Consider the following 27,752-nt stretch of genomic DNA (forward strand, 5'->3'; position numbering starts at 1 on the left):
GCTTGAACCACTGAGTCAAGGCACATATGAGAAACAATGAAAAACTAAAATGACACAATTATGAGTTAATGCTTCTCATCTCCTTCCCTTCCTGTATCTGTCTGTCTCTCATAATGAGTAAGTAAGAAAAAAGGAGCAATAAGTATCAGGGAAGATGGTAGTATGTCCATTAAGAAAGGAGCAAGAAATAGCAGGCACAGAGTATATACAAAAGTAAAAATAAGTTTTATATAACCTACTTAAAGTTTATTCAAAACTATGCAAACCAAATCAAAATCTCACATTTTTTTATTAATCAATGGCATTTCAATAGGAAAATCAGGAGCCAACTTGAATCAACTCCCAGTAGCCCAGGTCATTTTGAACATCAATAAACATGGCAATGTATTTAAACATATTAGTCCTGTTTAAAATCCATGAGTTAATAATGATACTTTAAAAAAGTAGCCTGACCAGGCAGTGGCGCAATGGATAGAGCACTGGACTGGGACGCAGAGGACCCAGGTTCAAAACCCCAAGTTGCTGGCTTGAGTCCAAAAGTGCTGGCTTGAAGCCCAAGAACGCTGACTTGAACCCAAGGTCACTGGCTTGAGCAAGGGGTCACTCACTCTGCTGGAGCCCCCCAGTCAAGACACATATGAGAAAGCAATCAATGAACAACTATGGTGCTGCAATGAGGAATTGATGCTTATCTCTCTCCCTTCCTGTCCCTCTCTGTCTGTTGCAAAAAAAAAAAAAAAAAAAAAGAACTCACTAGTTACCTTTGGAGGATGCTAGAGAACCAATTCTTCATTTTGAAAACTGATAATGGAAAAGAACCTTATACAGTACTTAAAATATCCCAAAATGAAATTCTGTTATCTCCGAGGAAAGGAATCCATTTCATTAGCGGCCTGTAATCTAGAAAGAATTATGGACGATATTCCAAAGTTTTTGCTAGCCTAACTGCAATGCTGGTGGCCGAGACCAGACAGGTTCACACAGGATTTCAGAAGATGGTAGAAAAACCGCAGAGCCCGAAAGTGTTAGGCTGTTCCGTTTAATAAAGTCTCACGACGGCGGACAAGCACACAGGCACGGGAAATCACCTCAGGCAAACAAACAGCAAAATGGCCCCTTCACAGTGGTGGGCAGGCAATCTGCCATCCACAATCCCCCTGAGTGTAAGCACCCATAGCCTTATAAAGGCCATGCACACATGGTGCTGCCACACGCTCACACACCACTCAGGCAAAGTGCTTGCAGCCAGTACACCAGCAAGCAAACCTAACACAGCTGCCCCACACTAACCAAACTTTACCCGTGTACAACTCTGTATCGTGGTCTTACCGGGTTAGCTCTTCACGAAGATTATTTGGTTCTGAGGAATAAAACTTAACACGAAAATGCAGACAATACGGTGAACCAACTGCCATTAAAGAAAAGAAGAAAACATTTTAATTTTTTATAACTATTTAAATAGTAAGAATTTAGTCAATAAATTTGACAAAATCCACTGAACTGGGAACAAAAGATAATAGGTTATTGTGGCAATACTTCAGTTTACACTGTAGGCTTGATTAAACCTAATACAAAAAGATTAATCAGTAATTTTTATATGTAACAAACATATAGTAGTACTAATATATTACTATTATAATCATCTGTCCTCCCAAGAACAGATAACTCTAAATTAATTCTAATAGTTCAGGGCCAAATACATCAACTAATAAAAGTTTTTAGGCCCTGGCCAGTTGGCTCAGTGGTCGAGCGTTGGCCTGGAGTGCAGGAGTCCTGGGCTCGATTCCTGGCCAGGGCACACAGAAGAAGTGCCCATCTGCTTCTCCACCCCTCCCCCTCTCCTTCCTCTCTGTCTCTCTCTTCTCCTCCCGCAGCCAAGGCTCCATTGGAGCAAAGTTGGCCGGGGCACTGAGGATGGCTCTGTGGCCTCTGCCTCAGGCACTAGAATGGCTCTGGTTGCAGCAGAGCAACGCCCCAGATGGGCAGAGCATCGCCCCCTGGTGGGCATGCCGGGTGGATCCCAGTTGGGGGCATGCGGGAGTCTGTCTGACTGCCTCCCCGTTTCCAACTTCAGAAAAATTAAAAAAAAAAAAAAAGTTTTTGACTGTGCAATCTAACACCCCTAAAAATCTGTGAAGCTTTGTTTCTTGAGAGAGCACAGAGAAATGCCTGTTATTAACTGTTCACGGCAAATCCTCCCACACACTTTCCAACTGATGTCCCCTACTTCATTAACCCCTATTCTCAGTGCTTCCATTATTTTGTAAAGACAAGAGTTGAAGTGCCCTGTAATCAGTTACTACACAGGACAAGATGTATTACAGATTGAACAATTGTATTTTTCCAACTATCAGTAGGAATAATACTGACATTTTATGTGAATTCCTATATTTGCTATTTTTAATTTTTTAAAAGTTATAGCCGTAAAGTCTCAAAATATTTTCCAGAGTGGTGCAGATGCCAAACACAAAATTCCAACATAAGAAATTACTAACTGAAAATTAAGCATCTCATTGGACTCAATCTCATTGGCATGTTGCAAGGCTTTCTCCTGGAAACAAGCAGTAAGGGACCTGAATCTAATTACCACCAACCCTATATAATTTAGAATCCATGTATTAGGTTGAAATTATTTTTAGAAAGTAGAGATGCTAAGAAATTCATCTGAAACATGTGTTCTTACTTTTAGAAATCAATTACTAATATATAATTATATATAATTCAATTTCTATTTCTTCACAATTTTTTCAACACTTACTTTTTACTTGCTTTTTGATACTCTTTGTACCATCCAACCAATGCTGAAAACAAAAAGAAAAATTCAGTTGTTAAGATGACAGAACTTAACACTTTAATCACTAAAAGTTAATTTTATCATGCTTTTATTGATAACCACAAGGAAATAAGATCACAAGAGAAAAAGAGTGAAAATGAGAGGGAGGGTTATCTATCCAATATCCATAGCAAGCTTATGATACAGATGAGCAAAAAAAGATCTAAAACCAGATATATGACTTCTTAAAGCAGTACCTTTACTCTCAGTAACAACGATGATATTAATATTGCCCTTAGTTCTTAAAAAACAACAACTCACAATTGTTAAAATTAGAAGAAAATATCTTCATATTCCACATTCTTATAATAAAAATATAAGATTTACTAAGATAACCCCAAACTGAATGAAACAACAATGCCCTTAGCTTGCACAATAAAATTAGATTTTTTTTCTCATAACCAAGGCTGTAGCTATTAAATGAAGTAGTCTCTGCTACTTTATTTAACACATAAAAAATGTTAACATTGTACTAGCATACCTCCGGTTTCATGAATAATAAATAGCCTTTTGATTTCTATAACCTCTTCACTCTAAAATGTCCATAATACAAACAGACCTAAGAACCAATTCCAGAGACTTGCACTAAAACCATTCCCAGTTCACTTCTCTTTATTAATCCTTTTACAACCACAAAGTCCTAACAGTGACAGGATATACTCATCCAACTAAGATATATACAATTGTGTTCTCTCCAGCTTGCTTTCAATTTCAAATACCCTAAAAGAAAGGAGGGCTCTTGTGCTAACTAGTTCGGAGCTAAGGAATCCAGTTTCAGAAATCCAGATAGGCAAAGAGTGGGCAAACAAGGCTGCACTGTAAACAGACTTGTAACCATTTGCTTTTCTTGCCAATTATTTGCCCTAGCCTCTTCTCATTCTCTTCCAAGATTCAAAAGTAAAATTCACAGAACTACCAGTATGCCAGCAAAGTACCTCTGCACACTGAACTAAGATGGTCAGTAAACATTTCAAAGGCAATTAAATACTGTGCAATGTTTTCTCTGGATTCCAAGTGTGTAAGCTACCTAGTCAGCCATCTCTCATCTTTTAATAACTTCAGTTGTACATCACTTTAAGCATATTTCAATCTAACAAATGTTCAGTTTACACAGGTAGAATACAATTCAACCTAATAGAAAATATTTCAATCTAGGACAGCAAAAATTCCATCCATCATGGCCAAACCCAACAATCCAATATTCAAAATATATCCAATATCCAAAAATTCCAGACTTAAATGTGCAAAATACCTATTACAGCCTAATTTCAATTACATATTGGGTGTAATAAAAAATTAGTTTTCATGCCCCAGATCAGTGGTTTTCAACCTTTTTATACTTGAGGTCCAGTGACCTAGCTGGCTAGAAACAGAAGCACACAACGAATAAAGTTTTATCTTACCGTGCATAACACTGCAATATGGTACAAGGTGGTTCTCGATTTCCAAACTCCACATGTGCGATGCATGGAATGTTTGTGTGAATGTTTTTTGTCTATTGTGCCTGATTTGTAAATGCTCTGCACAATGCAAAATGTTGTTTGAACGAGCCTACAAGTTTCAGATATTTAAGACAACCTCAATAGTATTTTTATCAAAAATATAGGCTAGTAAGGCAATCACCCTTAGCATAAGTGAATTTGACTAAGATCACTGGTTCTATAATCTTTATACAACATCAGGGTGGTTAACTCTTTTACAGACGAGAATGAAATTTCTTGGCAGACTGGCACCAGTGTGCAGACTGGAGGTTAAAGAAAAACAATGCCCCAGATTGTTTTCTCCCCACAACCATGGATCTAAGTGTTGCCTTATCTTCAGGTTTTACCTAATATACTGCAATGAATTAATAAGTTAATGCTGGTCACTTGTCTTAAAAATAAATCATTATGGATGAGCACTTTCCTACAAGAAATTACATCAGAGAAAGTTAAGATGATCTATATATCCAACAATAATAAACTGCTTAAATGAAGTATTTCAAAATGGCAGACCACCATACAACAATTAAAGTAAATGAAAGCAAATACTTAAGAATCAGGAAAATTACTTAAAACATATTGTCAAAATTTAAAAGGCAGGTTATAAAATATTATAACTTATTTTGTCAAAAGGTACAAATTTATATACATAAACATGCAATTTATTTTGGACTGAGAAAGTCTATAAAAAATAGTAACAGAGATATTATCTAGGTGGTTGAGAAAATTGGTGATAATTTTTCTTCTTTGTTGTTTCTTGTATTTTCAACTCACTCTAACAAAAGCCCAAACTTAAAATAATAATTGTGGACCACTTTAATATTTTACATAACCAATAAATTCATTTAGTTTATTTTTTTGGTAGATGTCAACAGTCTCTCTAACTCCTGCAATAGGCCACCCTCCACCATGTAACCAATTTTTATCATCACAATCACAAACATACCCCCGCCCAGGTGTTACTAGTTTCTGATTCCTTTCAGAGTTTCTTCAAATAGGGAAGAAAGAAATAAATGTGTGTGTGTGTGTGTGCGCGCGCGCGCTGGTCAAGAGTAAAGAACATTAACAGTGCTCACTTTGGTAGTACATATCTAAAACTGGAACGGTGGGCCCTGGCCGGTTGGCTCAGTGGTAGAGCGTCGGCCTGGCGTGCAGAAGTCCTGGGTTCGATTCCCGGCCAGGGCACACAGGAGAAGCGCCCATCTGCTTCTTCACCCCTCCCCCTCTCCTTCCTCTCTGTCTCTCTCTTCCCCTCCCGCAGCGGAGGCTCCATTGGAGCAAAAGTTGGCCCGGGCGCTGGGGATGGCTCCTTGGCCTCTGCCCCAGGCGCTAGAGTGGCTCTGGTCGCAACAGAGCGATGCCCTGGATGGGCAGAGCATCGCCCCCTGGTGGGCGTGCCGGGTGGATCCCGGTCTGGCGCATGCGGGAGTCTGTCTGACTGCTTCCCCGTTTCCAGCTTTGGAAAAATACAAAAAAAAAAAATTAAAACTGGAACGGTACAGAGAGATTAGCATGGCCCCAGTGCCTGGATGACAAGCAATTCGTGAAGTGTTCCATCTTTTTAAAAAATCTTTGCATATTACTTCATTTTCTGGTTTTATTTTATGTCCTCTATTTTTGGATATTAGTAGTAGTTTAGTTTTTTCTATGTTACAAACTATGTTAGGATAATATCACTGTGCATATACAGTGTGCCCGTAAAGTCATGGTGCACTTTTGATCAGTCACAGGAAAGCAACAAAAGACGATAGAAATGTGAAATCTGCACCAAATAAAAGGAAAACTCTCCCAGTTTCATACCTATTCAGTGCAGTTCGATGTGGGCTCACGCAGATTTTTTAGGGCTCCTTAGGTAGCTATCCCGTACAGCCTCTACAGACTCGTCACTGACTGATGGCCTACCAGAATGGGGTTTCTCCACCAAATTGCCGGTTTCCTTCAACTGCTTATCCCACAGAGTAATGTTATTCCTATGTGGTGGCGCTTCGTTATAAACACACCGATATTCACGTTGCACTTTGGTCACAGATTCGAATTTAGCGAGCCACAGAACACACTGAACTTTCCTCTGTACCATCCATATCTCGACTAGCATGGCCGTGGGCTGCTCCACTGTATACAGGGTGTTACGTCATCATCTGCACATGCGTAAATGCTGCCACATCATCCTACAGAAACTGGGAGGGTTTTCCTTTTATTTGGGGCAGATTTCACATTTCTATCATCTTTTGTTGCTTTCCTGTGACTGGTCAAAAGTGCACCATGACTTTATGGAAACACTGTATTTTATACATGTTTGACTATCTACTTGGAAGATATTATTACAAGTGAGGTTTTGGTCAAAAAGTCTGAACATACTAAAAGCTTTTAATACATATTTCTAAGTTTCTAGCTTATATTCAAAGTGAGAGATAATCTGTGTTTAAAAAGTATTGACAAATTCAAAAACAAAAAACATTAACAAAAGACTAAAAATCAATAGGCTAAATATAAAGTTTGAGGAATATAAAGAAACATTGAGCCTGACTTGTGGTGGTGCAGTGGATGAAGCATCGACCTGAAACGCTGAGGTTACCAGTTCAAAACCCCGGGCTTGCCTGGTCAAGGCACGTACGGGAGTTGATGCTTCCTGCTCCTGCCCCCTTCCCTCTCTCTCTCTCTCTCTCTCTCTCTCTCTTTCACTCTCACTTCTCTCTAAAATGAATAAATAAAATATTTATTAAAAAAAAGAAACATTGATACAAGACAGACTACTCACTATTTCAAGAACAACCTAAAGTCTTCTTAGACACTTATAACTTAAATTTTATCCAGTTTAAGAAATTTAGGACTAGTCTCTTAAATACTCCTTAAATTTCTAGTTTGTTCCCTGCTATTATTCTAAGCAACACATTAAACATAAAGCATCCCAATGAAATAAAGGACCCGTTTTTCCTAAAGTAAGCATTTTAGTCTCTTTTCTATCTGCATGTAATAACTTTCTACTATCCGGCATGTCCTTAAGACAACCCAAAATTCAGATAAAGCATCAAGAACATTTTCAAGTGAAATTCAGGAGCTGAGGGAGTTCTGGGTGACGTTCTTCTGGGGAAGGTCTGAGCTCATGTTTGTATTCTCAAGTCTGTTTTCTTTCATCTCCTCCACATTCCAAGCCCAAGGACTGGAAAATTCAGAGCTCACAGATAGGCACTGACAGTATTTTTCCTTGATTCAGGATCTTTAGGAGTTGAGTGTAAATTACATTAGAAGACAGAGGTGAGAGCACACAGATATAGATTCTTGGATGTTTACTGTGAAACTAATATGATCCTCTTTCCTCATAGTACTTTAAAAAGAAAACAAACTTTCTTCTAATTTCCTACTTTTAAAGTTTGGTTAATAAACATATATATCAAAGGCTACGGAAAGCCACATTACTTTCAATGCTACTAAGCTGGGCATGAAAGAACAATTATTTATTTGTATGTCTTAAAATATAAAAGACATATAATCACAAACACAACAGACATAACTAAACCAAACAAAGAATCACCTACGGAGCTTCCAAAACACACACACTCTCTTTCTCTCTCATTCACACACACACACACACACACACACACACACATACACACACACACACACATACACACACCCTTCATCCCAGGCCTTCTTGCCAAACAGTCTGTAAACAGCTCTTCAAATCAGTATCGGACTTCTAACTGCCTATATTACTCTGCTAAAGAAAAGCGCCACTTTTGTTCAGAGTCAAGACCTTAAGGCAGAAAAATGTTAAATCACCTTTCAAAACAATTGCTTCTGCAAAAAAATATTTCATCTGTGAAAAGTAGAGGCTTGTGCTCTGAATTAAGGAACTGGTTTAAAGCAAATTTTAACATTTTAAACAATGAACAAAATGTTAAAAAAAATCCCTGCTATGAAAACCGAGGACCAATACATTGCATTGCTGTAAGCTAACTGAAAACACTTCAATTTAGTCTAGATTCCATCGTAAGTTCTTTTTGGGTAATTAAATTTCTGTCATTAATAGTCTTTGTTATAAAACATTCCAAATGAAGACTTTGAGGAGCCATTAAAACCTATTTTCCACTGTACCTATTTATGTATTACCAATATACTAGCTTAGAATTCTTGTGGAAATGTAGACAAGTTAGGTAGGATACGTAGTCGTTCTCAGAAAAAGAGCATAAAATCTACTTTGGAAATACCTTTTTCTTTTTTCCTGTCTTTCTTTACTACTACTCCTTATTTAGTAAATGTATATGTTTCAATATACATATTTATTTAACATATATGGTACTTAATTATTTCTATATATTTTTCACTTCCCACTACTTTATTGAATTCTATTGTTCATGTTAAGTTCTCAGTTAATCCACTCGCCTTTCAACAGTGAAAATTTTACCTCCTCCTTTCTACCTTTATAACTTCAATAACTGCATTTGCTGATATACTATTATGAAATTAAACAGCAGTGGTAATAACGAGCATCTTTGTCACCTTTCTCTCTTTAGTATGAATGCTTCTATTGTTTCTCTAAATAATATATATTTTTTCATTTTAAATAATTAAAAAGCAGTATAGAAAGAAAACAGAAGCACTGAGCTGCCCTGCATGGGATGCCTATTGAGCCACCTGTCTGCCCAGCACCAACCACTACTACCCCTGAATATGGGCACACTTTCCAAAGGCTGGCTAGACCTACATGGATAGCAGTGTTGATTCCATACAGGCCAAAGTCCATTAGGTTTATTCAAGGTGTTGTGGGGCTAGAAAGAAAAGGCATAACAGGCCATCAAAACAAACAAGCAAGCACGCAAACAAAAACAAAAAACATAAGAATTCTAGAGTAGAGTATTATTATCTTCCCAACCTCAGATGTGTGAGGTCAGCAAACCAAACCAAACTAGCAGCTCACCATATCATGTCTATAGAACCTGAAATAGCTAAATTCTAAAATTGTTACAAGAATTGCCTCTTGTCTTAGTTCAATGATCTTGGATATGCTACAGAGGGGATCTGCTGTTGCAGCCTCCAAATGTGCCCTTACAAAACATTTATCTGATGTTACACTAGACAAATGTTTTCTAGCTCTCCACTTTGGACCTAACATCTTCATCTCTGTTCGCACAGAATTTTGTCTTTAAACTAAACATCATAAATTTCAACTAATCAAGTTCCTCATCTTACTTTCTTTTGGGGAAAAAAGTTTCATTTCAATCTTATTGAATGTATTTTCAGTTAACTACACAATAAATCTATAAAAGCATACATGAAGGCTTAGTTACCCTGTTCATAATTGGCACACATCACATCAACTTACATTCCATTGCCAAAAGCAAGTCACATGACCAAACCTGTTATCCAGCTTTCATGGTGGGCCAATCACAGGCCCATTTGGTTGCTCCACTACCGCCCACCATGAAAGCTGGAAAACCCACTATTGGGTGGGAGGAACCAGGTTGACCAGCACTGCAACAGTGGGTGGTTTTTTTAAAAAGGTTTGCCATCACAGGTATACATATTAGTCAAAGCAAGCTCAGATTATGTTATACAAAGGAAGAAGAGTAAACTATGGCTTAATCAATTTACTAATTTTGGTTACCTCAACAATGGATGCATAATTCTAGTCATATATATGTTGTACTGATCTAAAAAGGCCAATAAACTAAACTTTAACACACTAATTTTAAATATATGGATATACCATACATTCATAGTTAAATTGTTGCATGTTAACTCCTTGGTCAAATTTTTATACTGCCTTACCCCCCTTAGATTCTACAGTTTTGTCAATACAGTAAATATGACAAAGAAATATGGAAATAATTGGGTTAATATAGTTTAAGAGCTGATCCTGGTAAAAAAAAAAAACCACTTGATCTATCATATTCACTATCTTCACCAATAAACTGAAGTGTTCTATAAAGTATCAATTTTGAGGTTAAATCAGGCCACACAAAAAATAACAAAGTTTTCTCTGTTTACTTAATATCATAAGACTGTTATGGAATCAAGTGAATTAGCACTTTAAGAATATTTAGCCCTGGCCGGTTGGCTCAGCGGTAGAGCGTCGGCCTAGCGTGCGGAGGACCCGGGTTCGATTCCCAGCCAGGGCACATGGGAGAAGCGCCCATTTGCTTCTCCACCCCTCCGCCGTGCTTTCCTTTCTGTCTCTCTCTTCCCCTCCCGCAGCCAAGGCTCCATTGGAGCAAAGATGGCCCGGGCGCTGGGGATGGCTCTGTGGCCTCTGCCTCAGGCGCTAGAGTGGCTCTGGTCGCAATATGGCGATGCCCAGGATGGGCAGAGCATCGCCCCCTGGTGGGCAGAGCGTCGCCCCTGGTGGGCGTGCCGGGTGGATCCCAGTCGGGCGCATGCGGGAGTCTGTCTGACTGTCTCTCCCTGTTTCCAGCTTCAGAAAAATGATAAAAAAAAAAAAAAAAACCTAAAAAAAAAAAAGAATATTTAAAGTGCTAGCCCTGGCAGGTTGGCTAGTGGTAGAGCGTTAGCCTGGCGTCCCGGTTTCGATTCCCAGTCAGGGCACACAGGAGATGCCATCTGCCTCTTCCCCCTTCCCCCTCTCCTTTCTCTCTGTCTCTCTCTTCCCTCCTGCAGCCAAGGCTCCACTGGAGCAAAGTTGGCCCGGGCGCTGAGGATGGCTCCACGGCCTCCGCCTCAGGTGCTAGAATGGCTCTGGTCGCAGCAGAGCAACGCCCCAGATGGGCGGAGCATCGCACCCTGGTGGGCATGCCGGGTGGATCCTGGACCGGTGCATGCGGGACTCTGTCTGTCTAGCCCTCCTTTCTCCCCCCTACTTCAAACTTCGGAAAAATACAAAAAAAAAAAAAAAAGTATTTACAGTGCTATCTAGAGTTTATTTTTAATAGTTTTCATCTACCAACTACTGTTCTTTCAGCTCAACTCACATAGCTTAGAGTAGCATTTTTCAACCCATGTACTACAAGAATTTTTAAAACATGCAATAATTAGTCAGGGGCACTGACCTCTTTCCCTTAGACTATCAAATAAAAAAAATGATAGCAGCCAACAAAACAATAACTGGCATGAATGAATTAAAATTATAACTTCTTTTTGTTAGATTGGCAAAATATTTATATTTTTGGTGTGCTGCAGAATTTTAGTAATTAGTTTATATGTGCCATGAAATGAAAACTGTTAACAATCATTGGTTTAGAGCAGGGGTCTCAAACTCGGGCCCTCGGGCTGCATGCGGCCCGCCCACCAATTTTGTGCGGCCCGCAGACCGGCCCATAGACTAATCCACGAAGTTTGATTAGTCTGCGGGCCGCACAAAATTGGTGGGCGGGCCGTGAGTTTGAGACCCCTGGTTTAGAGTATTTTAGCAACAGCAAAGATAGAAAATAAGCCTGTATAAATTTAATCTTAAAAACCTAGATTTCTGGGTATTAGAAGGAATAGATTAGAACTAAAAATAGAGATTAAAGCAAGAAAGGCACTACATGTATATCAAAGAAAGGGAAAATAATCATAATTGCTAATATTAATAAAGAGCAAAAATACAACTTAGCAATGATTCTATTTCTTTCCATAATTACTTAAATATTTCAAGTACCTGAAACCTAACATTGGCATACTTCTACATCTTTTTTCCACTTACCCCTCAAAAACCAGCAAACTATGAACTGTCTACCCATAAAATCTTTTATTTTTTCATGTGACTGCAAGACTTGAACCCCTTATTCTAGAAATGAGAGTTGAATGATATTAAACAGTCAACAGTTTAATTATCAAACTACGTAGCAGACCAGAACTGAATTCAATAAATGTTTTGTGTGTTTACTATATTCTGGGCAAAAGAGGTAAGTAAAACTCACTCCCTGCCCTTAGTGCATTTAGTCTAATAAAAAAGAAATAACATCGCCTGACCGGGCAGTGGCGCAGTGGATATAGAGCGTCGGACTGGGATGCGGAGGACCCAGGTTCGAGACCCCGAGGTCGCCAGCTTGAGCAAGGGGTTACTCGGTCTGCTGAAGGCCCGCGGTCAAGGCACATATGAGAAGGCAATCAATGAACAACTAAGGTGTCACAACACGCAATGAAAAACTAATGATTGATGCTTCTCATCTCTCTGTTCCTGTCTGTCTGTTCCTGTCTATCCCTCTCTCTGACTCTCTCTCTGTCTCTGTAAAATAAAATAAAATAAAATAAATTAAAAAAAGAAAAAGAAAAGAAATAACATTAAAAAGAAAAAAAATAACCTGCTATACAAACTCTATCCAGACATCAGAACTCTGAAACTGGGAAATAGCTTTGCAAATATTTTTCAGGTATATGTGTACATATATTCAGATTTTTTAAATAGAAAAATCCACCTGACTTGTGGTGGTGCAGTGGATAAAGCAATGACCTGGAATGCTGAGGTCACTGGTTGAAAATCCCGGGGCTTTCCCAGTCAAGGCTCATATGAAAAGCAATTACTACAAGTTGATACTTCTTGTTCTTCTCCCTACTCTCACCTCTCTATAATAAATAAAATCTTTTTTTTAATTTTTATTTTGTGACAGAGACAGAGAGAGAGGGACAGACAGGAACAGACAGGCAGGCAGGAAGAGAGATGAGAAGCATCAAGTCTTCATTGTGGCACTTTAGTTGTTCATTGATTGCTTTCTCGTATGTGCCTTGATGGGGAGCTACAGCAGAGCAAGTGACCCCTTGCCCAACCCAGCAATGTTGGGCTTCAGGCCATTGACCTCTGGGCTCAAGCCAGTGACCATGGGGCCATGTCTATGATTCTGTGCTCAAGCTGGTGAGCCCGCGCTTAAGCTGGTGACCTCAGGGTTTTGAACCTGCGTCCTCTGCATCCCAATCTGACACTCTATCCACTGTGCTACCACCTGGTCAGGCTATAATCAATAAAATCTTTTAAAAAATAAAATATAAAAATTCAATTATACTGTTTTGTAACTCTTTCCACTATTTACATCATTCCATGTCAATCAGTATCACCACTTTTAATGAACTACAGAGAATGCCAACTATAAAACAATGGTATTTGTAGATCTAAACATATCCAAACATAGAAAAGGTACAGTAAAAGCACAGCATAAAAGATAACAAATGGTACACCTGTATAGAGCACTTACCATGAATGAAGCCTGTAGGATGGGAAGTTGCTCTGAGCGAGCAGTGGGTGAGTGGTGAGTCAATGTGAAGGCCTAGGATATTACCATACACTACGGTAGGCTTGATAAACACTGTACACTTAGGCGACTCTAAATTTATTTAAAATAGTATAGCACTGCACTTCTACATAACCAAATGATAGGAATTTTTCACCTCTATTGCAATCTTATGGAACCACTGTTGTACAATATATGTGGTCCATCATTGACTGACATGCTGTTACGTGGCACACGACTATGACACTTTCGGTATTCAGTTTGGATAACATCACCACTAATTCACCTTCCAATCCTTACCTACTACTTTCTTTCAAATATCCTCCAGTTAAATTCTAGTACAATATTCAGCTGTTTAAAATGCCTCCAACTTCCTACCCTATTACATATACTGTCCTCTCATCTGAAATGCACACGTCAAAGAACATCTATTTATAGATCCAAAATCACAGATCTAGAAAGGACCTTAAAAAGGAATACCCTAGTCCATTCACTTTATCTTCCAAGTAAGAAACTTCTGGCAGGTAAACTTCACTTACCTACAAAACTCTGACATTCTTTCCATTACACAGCACTTCACAAACTCTAATATGCCCAAGAACCAATACACTGGTTACTAAAAACACGTATTTCCAAGACATGGGTTAGGGCTAGAACTCATATTTTTTTAAAACAAACATATTGTTATTCTGAAGCAAAGGGTCAATACTTCAGAACTTAATAAGGAAATTACAAGGGAAAAGAACATATTAAGAATACATAGCCTGGGAGGGGGGGTGGCATAAAGAGAAACAAAATATAGGCTGATGGAGGATGATTTGATTTTGGGTGATGGGTATATAACATAATTGTCCAAATGATGTGGAGATATTTTCTCTAAATCTGTGTACTCTGGTTGACCAATGTCACCCTGTTAAATTTAATTCTCTAAATAAATAAAGAAAGAAAGAATATGTAGCCTTGTAGCACTTAGCACATTATCTGAAATATTCCATTTCTGTGTCCATATTGAAACCTCCAAAAACCAGCTACTTACTGCTACTTGTGCAGAATCCATAAATCTCAGTCCAAAATAGTCGCTTTCAATAAGGTCCAGGTGGTACATAATCTGATCAAATAGCTCTTGACCTTTGGCTTTTTTCTGAAATGACAAGAAAATAAATGAATCAACCTGACCTGTTGTGGCACAGTGGATAAAGCATTGACCTAGAATGCTGAGGTCGCTGGTTCGAAACCCTGAGCTTGCCTGGTCAAGGCACATATGGGAGTTGATGCTTCCTGCTCCTCCCCCTTTCTCTCTCTCTCCTCTCTTAAAAATGAATTAAAAAGAAAATAAATGAATCAATAAGTGGCTTGCAAGATCAACTAGTCTGAACTGACGATGGTTTTAGTTATACGAAAACTCTTTAAAAAAATAAAAGTCTTTATTTGTAGTACCGAAAGTATTACCATGCAGCAGATAATGAGTAAGATACTATAGTTTTCCAATAAATCATCTAAGGCCAAAAGAGAATTTATGATCCCTGTGTACTTTCCTGGAGAACATTAGTTTCTATTAACCAACAAATGTTACTTTGTACCTTAACACTGTGTATCAGGAGAAATTCTTGGTTTGTCCTTTCAATTTTTAGAGTTCCTACTTTGAAAAGGAGCTTTATAATATAAATGAAAAAAGAAAACTCAGGACACTTAAGTACAAATCATGTGGAAAGAACTATATTTGCAAATAAATTTTAAAGAAGAGATAGTCACAGAGACTAGAATTATCAGTGAAGACTTAAAAGATCAATCTGAAACTGGAGAAGAATAATAAGGTAGGTAATAACAAAAAACAAACAAACATGGAAGGTGGGAGAAAATACAGACAATGAGAAAACTACTGTCCTGACCAGGCGGTGGCACAGTGGATAGAACGCCAGACTGAAATGCAGAGGACCCAGGTTCGAGACTCCCGAAGTCGCTGGCTTGAGTGCGGGCTCATCTGGCTTGAGCAAAAAGATCACCAACTTGGACCCAAGGTCACTGGCTCAATCAAGGGGTTACGCGGTCTGCTGAAGGCCCACGGTCAAGGCACTTATGAAAGGGCAATCAATGAACAATTAAGGTGTCCCAACAAAAAACTGATGATTGACGCTTCTCATTTCTCTCCATTCCTGTCTGTCTGTCCCTATCTATCCCTCTCTCTGACTCTGTTAAAAAAAAATAAAACTACTGAAATCAATACAGAAGACACAAAAATGGAGGGAGGAGGGCAACAGCAAAGAAACATATAGATAAAGCAGTTCTCAATATGTGACCTCTGAGAGTTCCCCAGATTGTTTAAAAAAATCCACAAGGCCCTAGGATCTTCTCATGTTCCTCAGTCAAAACATCTTCCAACAGAGTGAATGCAGAAGCAGATAAGAGACCTAATTATCTTTTTTAAATCTGACATTTAAAGAGATTTGCAAAAGTGTATAAAATAATGCTACTCTTCTCACGAACTTTCACTGTTTAGTACAAGTTATTTTTCATTAAAATATTACTTATATTAACATACAAGGTATATTACAGCTATTTGTAAATTAACAAATGTTTTTAAATTTTTTCAGTTTTAATTTCTAATATGGTAACTATTGATAGCAAATGCTTTCTTAGGATTTTTAAATTTTCAAATATTTTCATATACATCCAATCCATTCCCCTCCACCTATATAATTTAAAATTGATTTATAGTATTTCTTATAAATAAACAAATAGTTGGATTTTTCCAAGTCATTAATCTCTGCCTTTTAACTGACTTTATTATTTCAATTTGTCCATTGCTTTTTCTGCACTTTTTTTAGTCTTTCTTTTTGATAAATAAAAATTACTCCTTTATCCAGACAAGAACTTTACCATCCCCTCATGTTTCTGATCTCCCTTCCACCCTGTCTTCATATTTTATAAACATCTGCTTCTATTTCTTTTCTTTGGTCATGCTAATTTATTAAAAAGAACAATCTTTTTTTAATGTATTTTTTAATTAATTTATTGTGTTTACATAGATTCTAGTGTCTCCCAAAATACCTCCTCCCCTCACCCGTGTTCCCCAGTACAGCTCCCTTGTCCCCCATCCCATAACGCCCTCCTCCCTTGCCTCCAGGATTTGCTTTTCTGTTCTCATCCCATCCTATCAGCCTATCATCCCCTTTCCTCTGTCCACTTTCCTTCTGGATCCTTTGAACTCGCCTTTGTCTCTATTCCGCTTCTCAGTTCATATTGTTCATCGGATTCCTCAAAAGAGTGAGGTCATATGATACTTTTCTTTCTCAGCCTGGCTTATTTCACGTAACATAATAGTTTCCAGGTCCATCCACATTGTCGCAAAGTGTAGTATTTCCTTCTTTTTCACGGCCTCACACTATTCCATTGTATATATGTACCAAAGCTTTTTAATCCATTTGTCCACTGTTGGACACTTGGGCTTTTTCCATATCTTTGCTATTGTAAACAATGCTGCCATAAACATGGGGCTGCATTTCTCCTGTTGAATCGTTGATGTTGTGTTCTTGGGATATATTCCTAAAAGTGGAATGGCTGGGTCAAAAGGCAGTTCGATTTTTAATTTTTTGAGGAATCTCCATACTGTTTTCCACAGTGGCTGCACCAGTCTGCATTCCCACCAGCAGTGCAGGAGGGTTCCCTTTTCTCCACATCCTCGCCAGCACTTACTCTGTGTTGTTTTGTTGATGACCGCCATTCTGACTGGTGTGAGGTGATATCTTATTGTGGTTTTAATTTGCATTTCTCTAATGATTAGTGATGTTGAGCATTTTTTCATATGCCTACTGGCCATCTGTATGTCCTCTTTGGAGAAGTTTCTATTTATCATTTCTTTTGCCCATTTTTGATTGGATTATCTTCCAGGTTTTGAGTTTACAAGTTCTTTATAAATTTTGGTTAGTAACCCGTTATCAGACGTATTGTTGAATATGTTCTCCCATTCTGTGGTTTCCCTTTTTATTTTGTTCATATTGTCTTTAGCTGTGCAAAAGCTTTTTAGTTTGATGTAGTCCCATTTGTTTATCCTGTCCTTTATTTCCCTAGAGCACGAAGATAAATCAGCAAATATATTGCTGCAAGAGATGTCAGAGAGCTTACTGCCTATGTTTTCCTCTAGGATGCTTATGGTTTCATGACTTACATTTAAGACTTTTATCCATTTTGAGTTTATTTTTTTTAATGGTGAAAGTTGTTGCTCTAGTCTAGTTTCATTTTTTTGCAGGTAGCTGTCCAATTTTATAAAGACCTTTTGTTAAAGAGACTATTCTTCTTTACTCCATCGTATGCTATTACCACCCTTGTCAAATATCAATTGTTCATAAAGGTGTGGGTTTATTTCTGGGCTCTCTGTTCTGTTCTATCTATATGCCTGTTTTATGCCAGTTCAAGGATGTTTTGAGAACAATGGGCTTCTAGTATAACTTGATATCAGGCAGTGTGATACCACCCACTTTATTCTTCTTTGTCAGGATTGCTGAGGCTATTCGTGCACTTTTTTAGATCCACATGAATTTTTGGAATATTTGTTCTATATCTTTGAAGTATGTCCTTTGATATTTTCATAGAATTGCATTGAATTTATAAATTGCTTTGTGTAATATGAACATTTTAATGATATTTATTCTTGCTAGCCATGAACATGGTATATGCTTCCACTTGTTTGTATCTTCCTTGATTTCTTTTATCAATGCTTTATAATTTTCCAAGTACAAGTCTTTAACCTCCTTGGTTAAATTTACTCCTAGGTATTTTTTGTTGTTGTTGTTGCAACAGTGAAGGGGATTGTATTTTTAATTTCTCTTTCAGACAGATCATTGTTCGTGTATAAAAATGCCTCTGATTTCTGAGTATTAATTTTATATCCTGCCACCTTGCTGAATTTATTTACCAGGCCCTGTAGTTTTTTGACTGCGACTTTAGGGTATTTTATGTACAATATCGTATCATTAGCAAATAATGATAGCTTTACTTCTTCTTTTCCAATTTGGATGCCTTTTATTTCTTCTTCTTGTCTGATTGCTATGGCTAGGACTTCCAGAACTACATTGAAAAAGAGTGGTGAAAGAGGGCATCCCTGCCTTGTTCCTGATCTTAAGGGGATTGCTTTTAACTTTTGTCCATTGAGTATGATGTTGGCTGTGGGTTTGTCATAGATGGCCTTTATCATATTGAGGTATGTTCCCTGTATTCCCACTTTGCTGAGCATGTTGATCATGAATGGGTGCTAGATTTTATCAAATGCTTTTTCTGCATATATTGATATTATCATGTGGTTTTTGTCCTTCCTTTGTTTATGTGATGAATCACATTGATTGATTTACGAATATTGTACCAGCCTTACCTCCCCAGAATAAATATCACTTGATCATGATGTATGATTTTTTTTCATGTATTGCTGGATCCGGATTGCTAATATTTTGTTGAGGATTTTGGCATCTAACTTCATCAGGGATATTGGCCTATAATTTTCTTTTTGTGTTGTTTTTGCCTGGTTTTGGAATCAGAATTATGCTCATCTGATAAAAGGAGCTTGGAAGTCTTCCTTCCTCTTGAATTTTTTGAAATAGCTTGAGGATAGGAGTTAGTTCTTCCTTGAATATTTGATAGAATTCACCTGTGAAGCTATCTGGCCCAAGGCTTTTGTTTGTTGGGAGTTATTTGATAACTGTTTCTATCTCACTTGTTGTAATCGGTATGTTTAGGTTTTCTGATTCTTCCAAATTGATTTTTGAAAGATTGTATGTTTCAAGGAATTTGTCCATTTCACCTAGGTTGTCTAATTTTTGGCATAGTTTTTCGTAGTTTTTTCTTACAATATTTTGAATTTCTGTTGTGTCAGTTGTTATTTCTCCACTCTCATTTCTAATTTTATTTATTTGAGTCCTCTCTCTTTTTTTCTTGGTGAGTCTAGTTAAAGGTTCATCGATCTTGTTTATCCTTTCAAAGGACCAGCTCCTGGTTTCATTGATCCTCTGTATTGTTTCTTTAGCCTCTATGTCATTTATTTCCACTCTGATGTTTATGATTTCCTTCCTTCTACTACCTCTGGGCTTTACTTGCTGTTCTTTTTTTAGTTCTTTAGATGCAGGGTCAAGTTGTTTATTTGAGCTTTTTCTAGCTTCTTAAGGTATGCATGTAGTGCTATGAACGTCTCTCTCAGGACTGCTTTGGCTGGGTCCCATGTATTTTGAGTTGTTGTGTGCTCATTATTTGTTTTTAGGAATTTTTTTATTTCTTCTTTGATCTCATTGTTGACGCATTAGTTATTCATTAACATGCTATTTAGTTTCCATGTGTTTGAATATTTTTCAGTTTTTCTGTTGTGTTTGAATTCTAGTTTTATGCCACTGTGATCAGAGAAAGTGCTTGATATAATTTCAATCTTCTTAAATTTGTTGAGACCACTTTTGTGCCCTAACATGTGGTCTATCCTAGAGAATGTACCATGAGCACTTGAAAAGAATGTATATTCTGCTGCTTTAGGATGAAAGGTTCTGAAGATATCTATTAAATCCAGTTGATCTAGTGTGTCCTTTAAGTCTGCTGTTTCTTTGTTAATTTTATTTCTTGAGTTTTTTCTCTGCTGTTTCTTTGTTAATTTTATTTCTTTGTTAATTTTATATCTAGTGATGTTAGTGGGGTATTGAAAACCTCTACTATTATAGCATTGCTGTTGATCTCGCCCTTTATATCCACCAGAGTCTGCTTTATATATTTAGGTGCTCCTATGTTAGGTGCATAAATATTTATAATGGTTATATCTTCCTTTATCATTATGTAGTGACCTTCTTTATCCCTTACTATAGCCTTTGTTTTAAAGTCCATTCTGTCTGATATAAGTATTACTTCCCAAGCTTTTTTTCCATTTCTATTTGCATGAAATATTCTTTTCAATCCTTTTACCTTCAGTCTATGTGTATCTTTTGTTTTGAGGTGTGTCTCTTGTAGACAGCATATGTACAGGTCCTGTTTTCTTATCCACGCAGCTACCCTATGTCTTTTGATTGGACCTTTTATAATCATTTACATTTAAGGTTGTTATTGATATGTAGTTTATTGCAATTTTATTCTTTAAAGCTATATTCCTCTTTTACTATATTCTTTTCCCTTTTTGTTCTTTTACAACTGGCCTCTTAACATTTCTTGCAGCATTGGTTTGGTTGTAATTAATTCCTTGAGGGTTTTTTTTGTCTGGGAAGCTTTTTATTTCTCCTTCAATTTTATTTATTATTTTTTTAACTTTATTCATTTTTTTAGAGAGAGAGAGAGAGAGAGAGAGAAGGGAGAGGAGCAGGAAGCATCAACTCTCATATGTGCCTTGGCCAGGCAAGCCCAGGGTTTTGAACTGGCGACCTCAGCGTTCCCAGGTAGACACTTTATCCACTGTGCCACCACAGGTCAGGCTATCCTTCAATTTTAAACAACAGCCTTGCTAGATAAAGAAGTCTTGGTTGTAGGCTCTTGTTCTCCATCACTTTGAATTTTTCTTGCCATTCCCTTCTGGCCTCAAGTGTTTCTGTTGAGAAGTCGGATGTCATCCTTATGGAGGCTCCTTTGTAGGTGATAGCCTTTGTTTCCTTAGCAGCTTTTAATATTCTCTTTATATCTTAGCTTTGGTATTCTAATTATGATGTGTCTTGGTGTAGATTTCTTTGGGATTCTCTTTAATGGAGTTCTCTGTTTCTTGAATTCGTGTGACTTTTCCCTGCATCAATTTAGGAAAGTTTTCAGCTAGGATTTCATTGAACAACGTCTCTGTCCCTTGTTCTTTCTCTTCTTCTCCTGGAACCCCTATGATGCAGATGTTGTTTGTCTTTAGGTTGTCACAGAGCTCTCTTAGAGTTTCCTCAGATTTTTTTCAGCCTCTTTTCTTTTTGCTGCTCTGCTGCCATGTTTCATTTATCTTGTCTTCTAAATCGCTGATTCGATCGTCTGCTTCATCCAGCCTGCTTTTAATTGCTTCTAGTGTAGTTTTCATTTCTGATATTGTATTTGTCATTTCTGACTGGTTCTTCTTTATTATTTCAATGTCCTTTCTGATGCTTGTTATCTCTTTATTTATGTGCTCACTGTGCCCATCATTGTTGTTCTAAGATATTTCAGCATTTTAATAATCATTAATTTAAACTCTTCATCCAGTAGTTTATTTCCAACTCACTCAGTTCATTTTCTGGAGGTTTCTCTTGTTGGTTCATTTGGATTGCATTTCTCTGTCTTCCCATTTTGTCTATGTATACCCTCCTCATTTGGGTGTGCTGTTTGTAGAGCTGGCTAAGTCAAGGGTTGGTGTTGTCTGCCTCCAATTTTCACTTTTGTTATTTCTAGGTCTTCTTGGGTTGGAATCAGCTGTTGTTTGTAATCCGCTTTCTGCTTTGGCTTTTCTAGTAGAGCCTCTTTGAAGTCTTGATTTGTTTGTTTTCTTCTCAGTTTTCATAACTTGGTGGTAATCTTGTTTACTGATCTCACCAGGGGGCTTCTTTGAAGCTATATCCAGGAATGCTGGTGCGTGTAACCTGAAATTGTGAAGGTGTGATCTGCCAGCTTCTCTGAGGGGGGGGTGCTTTCTCTGCTTCAGTAGGAAGAGGTGTATCTCAGATCTCCATGGAGACCTGAGTTACTGCCCCTCCTCTCCACTTCCTGTTTTTAGCTGTGTCTTACTGCACTGACTGGAGTTGGATCACCTGGAACCACTAATTTAGGCTTGTGCTGTGTGGAGGGGTCAACCCCTCCCCCAGCTATGGCCGCCTCCGCACTGGATGAGTCAGCTTCTCAGGTCATCCCATGCATTCCTCTGCCCCTCACCGTCTGTCTGTCTCTCCCCACCTTCCTTTTGGAAGACAAGCCAGCCCTCTCAGCACACCTTGTTCCAAGGTCCCAGGCAATTGGCTGTGAGCAATATTTTCTGCTCTTCTCCTTGTAATTAGAGCCCTTCTGGGCTCACCCCCCCCTTGCTCCTGGAAGCAGGGGAGCCCCAACTGCGCCTCTGCGCCCCCTACCAGGCTCGGTGTGGCTTCTTCTTTATGCCTTGTTTTTTGAGACCTGTTCTTTTAGTCCAAAGTTGGTTTTTCACGATGATTGTTCCTAAATTAATTTGTAATCCAGTTTGGTGGTATGAGCTAGGAGTCTGTGAGTCTGCCTACTCCGCTGCCATCTTGGTATCCCTTGAGAACAATCTTTACTTTGTTACTTGATCATTCTTTACATGTCTTACACATGTGCATTAAACATCTAGTAGCATCTACTAGATTTGTGTCTCTACTCATCTGAATTCATCCTCAGAAATGTTCCCCATATTGGACTAAAGACAGATTCCTCTGCATGTGTCCTATCTTGATCCACCAGGCAACCCCCATCTAGGCCAATGCTCTGCCTATCTGGGGCTGCTCGGAACCGATATCGTTTTAGCACCTAAGGTGGAGGCTCCACAGAGCTATCCTCAGCACCATGCTAACGCCAGAATCAATTAAGCCAAGGCTACAGGAGGGGAAGAAAGAGAGAAAGGGGAAGAGGAGGGAGGGAGAAGCAAATGGTTGCCTCTCCTGTGTGCCCTAACAGGGAATCGAACCCTGGATTTCCACAGGTCGGGTGGATGCTCTACTGCTGAGCCAACACAAGGGTGTTTGAGAATATTTTAACCATGTATTTTTACTTGAACAATGATTGGCTGTATATAAAATTCAATGATCAAAGTTATTTTCTTTCCATAATCTCTTTAAAATTCAAAATGTACTTCTCTATCATCTAATTACATTCTATATTGCTGTTGAAAAGTGTGATGTCATCCTGGCCAGCTGGCTCAGTGTGAGAACGCCGGCCTACCATATGGACATCTCAGATTTGATTCCCAGTCAGGGCACTCAGGAGAAGAGACCATCTGCTTCTCCACCCCTCCCGGTACCCCTACCCTCTCTCCTCCTCCCGCAAACATGGCTTGGTTGGAGTAACCTGGCGCTGGGCACTGAGGATGGCTCCAGTCTCCCCTCAGGCACTAAAATAACTCAGTGGCTGACCAACAGAGCAACAGCCCCATATGGGCAGAGCATCACCAAATAGGGGGCTTGCCAGGTGGATCCCCATTGGGACGTAAGCAAGAGTCTGTCACTCTGCCTCCCTGCTTCTCACCTAAGGGGGGGAAAATGTGATGTCAATCTGAATCTTGTTCCTTAATAATATTTATTCACCTGGGTAAGCTTTAGATTTTTTTCTATCTCTGACAGTCTTAAATTTCACTATAATGTGTCCAGGTGTGGGTTTTTTCTTAACTCTATTTGGTATTCTATTAGGCTTAATCTGAGATCTTTCATTTCTTTTCAATTCTGAGAGATCAATCTCTATTATTTCGTCAAATATTTCTCCTCTAGTTTTGTTATTTAAGTTTGCTACCTAAGTTCTGGCACTTCTGTTTTTTTTGTTTTGTTTTGTTTTGTTTTAAAACATACAGTTGCCTAACCTGTGGTGGTACAGTGGATAAAGCATCCATCTGGAATGTTGAGATCACTGGTTCAAATCCCTGGGCTTATCCAGTCAAGACACAGAGAAACAAGTACTACTACAAGTTGATGCTTCAGGCTCCTACCCTCCCCTCTTTTTTTCTCTCTAAAAATCAATAAATAAAATCTTTAAAAAATAAATAAAAACATAGTGATTTAATCAATAATCTTAATGACTATAGCTTATTCACCCATTTAACAAATACAAAACTGCCTGAACAGTGGTGGCGCAGTGGATAGTGTCAACCTGGTATGCTAAGGTCCCAGGTTTGAAACCCAGAGATCACCAGCTTCAGCACAGGTTCACCAGCTTGAGTCGTGGTTGCTGGTTTGAGCATCAACATCCCATGGTCACTTGCTTGAAGCCCAAGGTTGCTGGCTCGGCTAGAGCCCCGCCCCCCATCCCAAAGCACTAATGAGAAGCAATCAATGAAAAATTAAAATGCCGGCCCTGGCCGGTTGGCTCAGTGGTAGAGCGTCGGCCTGGCGTGCGGGGGACCCGGGTTCGATTCCCGGCCAGGGCACATAGGAGAAGCGCCCATTTGCTTCTCCACCCCCCCCCCTCCTTCCTCTCTGTCTCTCTCTTCCCCTCCCGCAGCCAAGGCTCCATTGGAGCAAAGATGGCCCGGGTGCTGGGGATGGCTCCTTGGCCTCTGCCCCAGGCGGCAGAGCGACGCCCCGGAGGGGCAGAGCATTGCCCCCTGGTGGGCAGAGCGTCACCCCTGGTGGGCGTGCCGGGTGGATCCTGGTCGGGCGCATGCGGGAGTCTGTCTGACTGTCTCTCCCCGTTTCCAGCTTCAGAAAAATACAAAAAAAAAAAAAAAATTAAAATGCCACAATTATGAACTGATTTTTCTCATCCCCCCCTCAAAAACCCCCAAACAAAAAATACAAAAACAAAATAGACAAAGTTCAAAAAGCTTTCCTAACATAACATAAAGCAAGGCTAAAAAAAAATGACAAGGCTACAATTTGAATTTTGCTGTCTACCAAACACTCATATACCCTAAGACAGGGGTCCCCAAACTTTTTACACAGGGGGCCAGTTCACTGTCCCTCAGACCATTGGAGGGCCAGACTATAAAAAAAACTATGAACAAACCCCTATGCACACTGCACATATCTTATTTTAAAGTAAAAAAACAAAACGGGAACAAATATAACATTTAAAATAAAGAACAAGTAAATTTAAATCAACAAACTGACCAGTATTTCAATGGGAACTATACTCCTCTCACTGACCACCAATGAAAGAGGTGCCCCTTCTGGAACTGCAGTGGGGGCCGGATAAATGGCCTCAGGGGGCCGCATGTGGCCCGCGGGCCGTAGTTTGGGGACCCCTGCCCTAAGGGTTACACATTGTACCCCATTTCTCTTTAACATAAAATATACCGTTTTAACCATTTCAAAGAAGACAATTCAATGCCATTCAATATATTCACAATGCTATGTAAACATCACCACTATCCATTAACAGAACGTTTTCTTTTTGTTATATTTTTATTTATTGATTTTTAGAGACAAAGGAAGGGAAATAGCCAGTGAGCGAGAGAAATACCAATTTGCTGCTGCACCCACCTATGCATTCATCAGCCAACTTCTGTGTGTACCTCAATCAGGGATCAAACCTACAACCCTGGTGTTGGGTAAACAAGTGTTATTTTTTAGGTTTGCTGGCTTGTATTGGGGCTGCGCCAGGTGTGTGTAGTCTGTGGAAGGCTGTGGTGCCTGCCCTTAGGGTGGCAGATTGCAAATTGCGGATTGCCTTCCAGCTTGGGGAGGGGTAACTATTTGCCAGAGAAGGGGTGACTCCCCCAGCCGGTTTTTTGGGGGAGTGCAGTGAGAGAGAGTGGAGAGAGAGCGAGACTGTGAGAGAGCAAGAGCGAGAGAGAGCGAGAGAGAGAGAGAGAGAGAGAGAGAGAGAGAGAGAGAGAGAGAGAGGGGACACACACGCTGAAAGGCTTGGGAGCGCTGAGATGTCTTCCCAGCCTGTTTGGCTGGGGAGTGCTGAGGCTGGTGGAGACCTGTGAGTCTGGGTAAATCCTGGAATGCTGAGGGGCTTGGGAGCCCTGCCTGTTTGCTTGTCCTCCGCTACAAGGCTTTAATAAATATATAAAATGGCCCACCATTTTCTGGCTCCACTGTACCTTTACCGTCTGTCCGAATCCAATGAGAACCTGCATGGCCATGGTGGTGGCCATTGGCCCTTCACCTGGCAAATCAGCATGACACTCTAACCAACTGAGCTACCCATCCAGGGCCTCCAGAACTTTTTCAATCATCCTAATCAGAAAGTTTGTATTCATTAAACAATCACTCTTCATACCCTTACCCTTAATCCGATCTTCTGATCGGATGAGCTTGGCATAACTGGCCGGGGACCGGTGCCTCGCGCCAACGTGGCGGCAGCCCCAGCCCCTCAGCTTGTTAGACTGAAAGAATGTCCCATTTTAATTAATGATATGTAAATATCCTTGAATGGGCCGCATTTGCATATTAAGAGAGATTTGCGGAATCTGCGGGGTAATATATTTTAATTAAGGATTAATTAAAAATAATGGGAATTTCATTTCGCCTGGCAGAATCCTTTCGCCTTCCTATCCCCCCCACCCCCACTGAATGGTTAGTTAGCATCTTTGTGGAAAGTCACTTGATCATATAGTTCAGAGTTTATTTCTAGACTATTTTTTTAATATTTTTTATTTATTGATTTTAGAGAGAGAGGAAGGAAGAGTGACAGAAATATCCATCTGTTTCTGTATGTGCCCTGACAAGGAAATGAACCAGCAACCTTTCCTTGTCAGGACGATGCTTTAACCCAGGGTCCCCAAACTACGGCCTGCGGACCGCATGCAGCCCTCTGAGGCCATTTATCTGGCCCCCGCCGCACTTCGGGAAGGGGCACCTCTTTCATTGGTGGTCAGTGAGAGGAGCATAGTTCCCATTGAAATACTGGTCGGTTTGTTGATTTAAATTTACTTGTTCTTTATTTTAAATATTGTATTTGTTCCTGTTTTGTTTTTTTACTTTAAAATAAGATAAAAGTTTGGGGATCCCTGCTTTAACCAATGGAGCTATCCAGACAGGGCTATTTCTAGACTTTCTATGTCTGTTGTATGACAGACCACACTGTTTTAGTTAGTAAATCTTCATAGTAGTTTTGAAATAAAAACTCATTGAGTCCAACCTTTTTCTTCTTTGTCAAGACTTTTTTGCTACCTGATATCCCTTGAGATCCCACATAAATTTTAGGATGGACTTTCTGATGTCTGCAAAAAATGTCCTTGCAATTTTTATAGGTATTACACTGAATCTACAGATGGCTTTGGGTAATACTGTCCTCTAAACAATATTAAGTTTTCCAATTCATAAACATGGGATATCTTTCCATTTATTTAGTTATTCATTCATTCCTCTCTGCGATGCTTTGTCGTTTTCAGTATATAGGCATATCTTAGAGATATGCTTCCAGACCACTACAATAAATAGAGTATCACAAAGTGAGTCAGGTGAATTTTTCAGTTTTCCATTGCATATAAAGTTATGTTTACACTATATTCTATACAGTAACTTTATTGTCTATTCAGTGTACAACAGCATTATGTCTAAAAAACGGTACATTCCTTAATTAAAAATACTTTATTACTAAAAAATGCTAACCATCATCTGAGCCTTCAGCCAATCATACTTCTTTTGCTGGTGCAGGATCTTACCTTCATTTGTAAAAACTAGTTTCTGCAAAGCACAATAAAGTGAAGTACAA

General features: G+C 39.1%; 1 protein-coding gene and 1 non-coding gene across 11 annotated transcripts in view; one reads left to right on the top strand and one right to left on the bottom strand.

Annotated features, from left to right (window-relative positions):
• Positions 1 to 27,752, bottom strand: part of EPB41L5 (erythrocyte membrane protein band 4.1 like 5) — a 143,082-nt gene that overhangs the window by 98,736 nt on the left and 16,594 nt on the right. For all 10 annotated transcript variants that reach the window (XR_010746590.1, XM_066344841.1, XM_066344840.1 and 7 more), the window contains exons 3-5: positions 14,512 to 14,616; positions 2,759 to 2,801; positions 1,330 to 1,408 (exon numbers count right to left, since the gene is read on the bottom strand). Coding sequence is in view for 9 of the 10 variants with exons in the window: in XM_066344841.1 (XP_066200938.1) it covers positions 1,330 to 1,408; positions 2,759 to 2,801; positions 14,512 to 14,616 (227 nt within the window). In the remaining variant the exon portion in view is untranslated. The remainder of the gene's footprint in view (positions 1 to 1,329; positions 1,409 to 2,758; positions 2,802 to 14,511; positions 14,617 to 27,752) is intronic.
• LOC136379231 (U6 spliceosomal RNA) lies at positions 5,772 to 5,877 on the top strand. The gene has a single exon (XR_010746719.1). It is a non-coding gene; the product is annotated as a U6 spliceosomal RNA (small nuclear RNA).

The sequence above is a fragment of the Saccopteryx leptura genome, chromosome 7 (genome assembly GCF_036850995.1).
Source record: "Saccopteryx leptura isolate mSacLep1 chromosome 7, mSacLep1_pri_phased_curated, whole genome shotgun sequence".
NCBI classification, from domain to species: domain Eukaryota; kingdom Metazoa; phylum Chordata; class Mammalia; order Chiroptera; family Emballonuridae; genus Saccopteryx; species Saccopteryx leptura.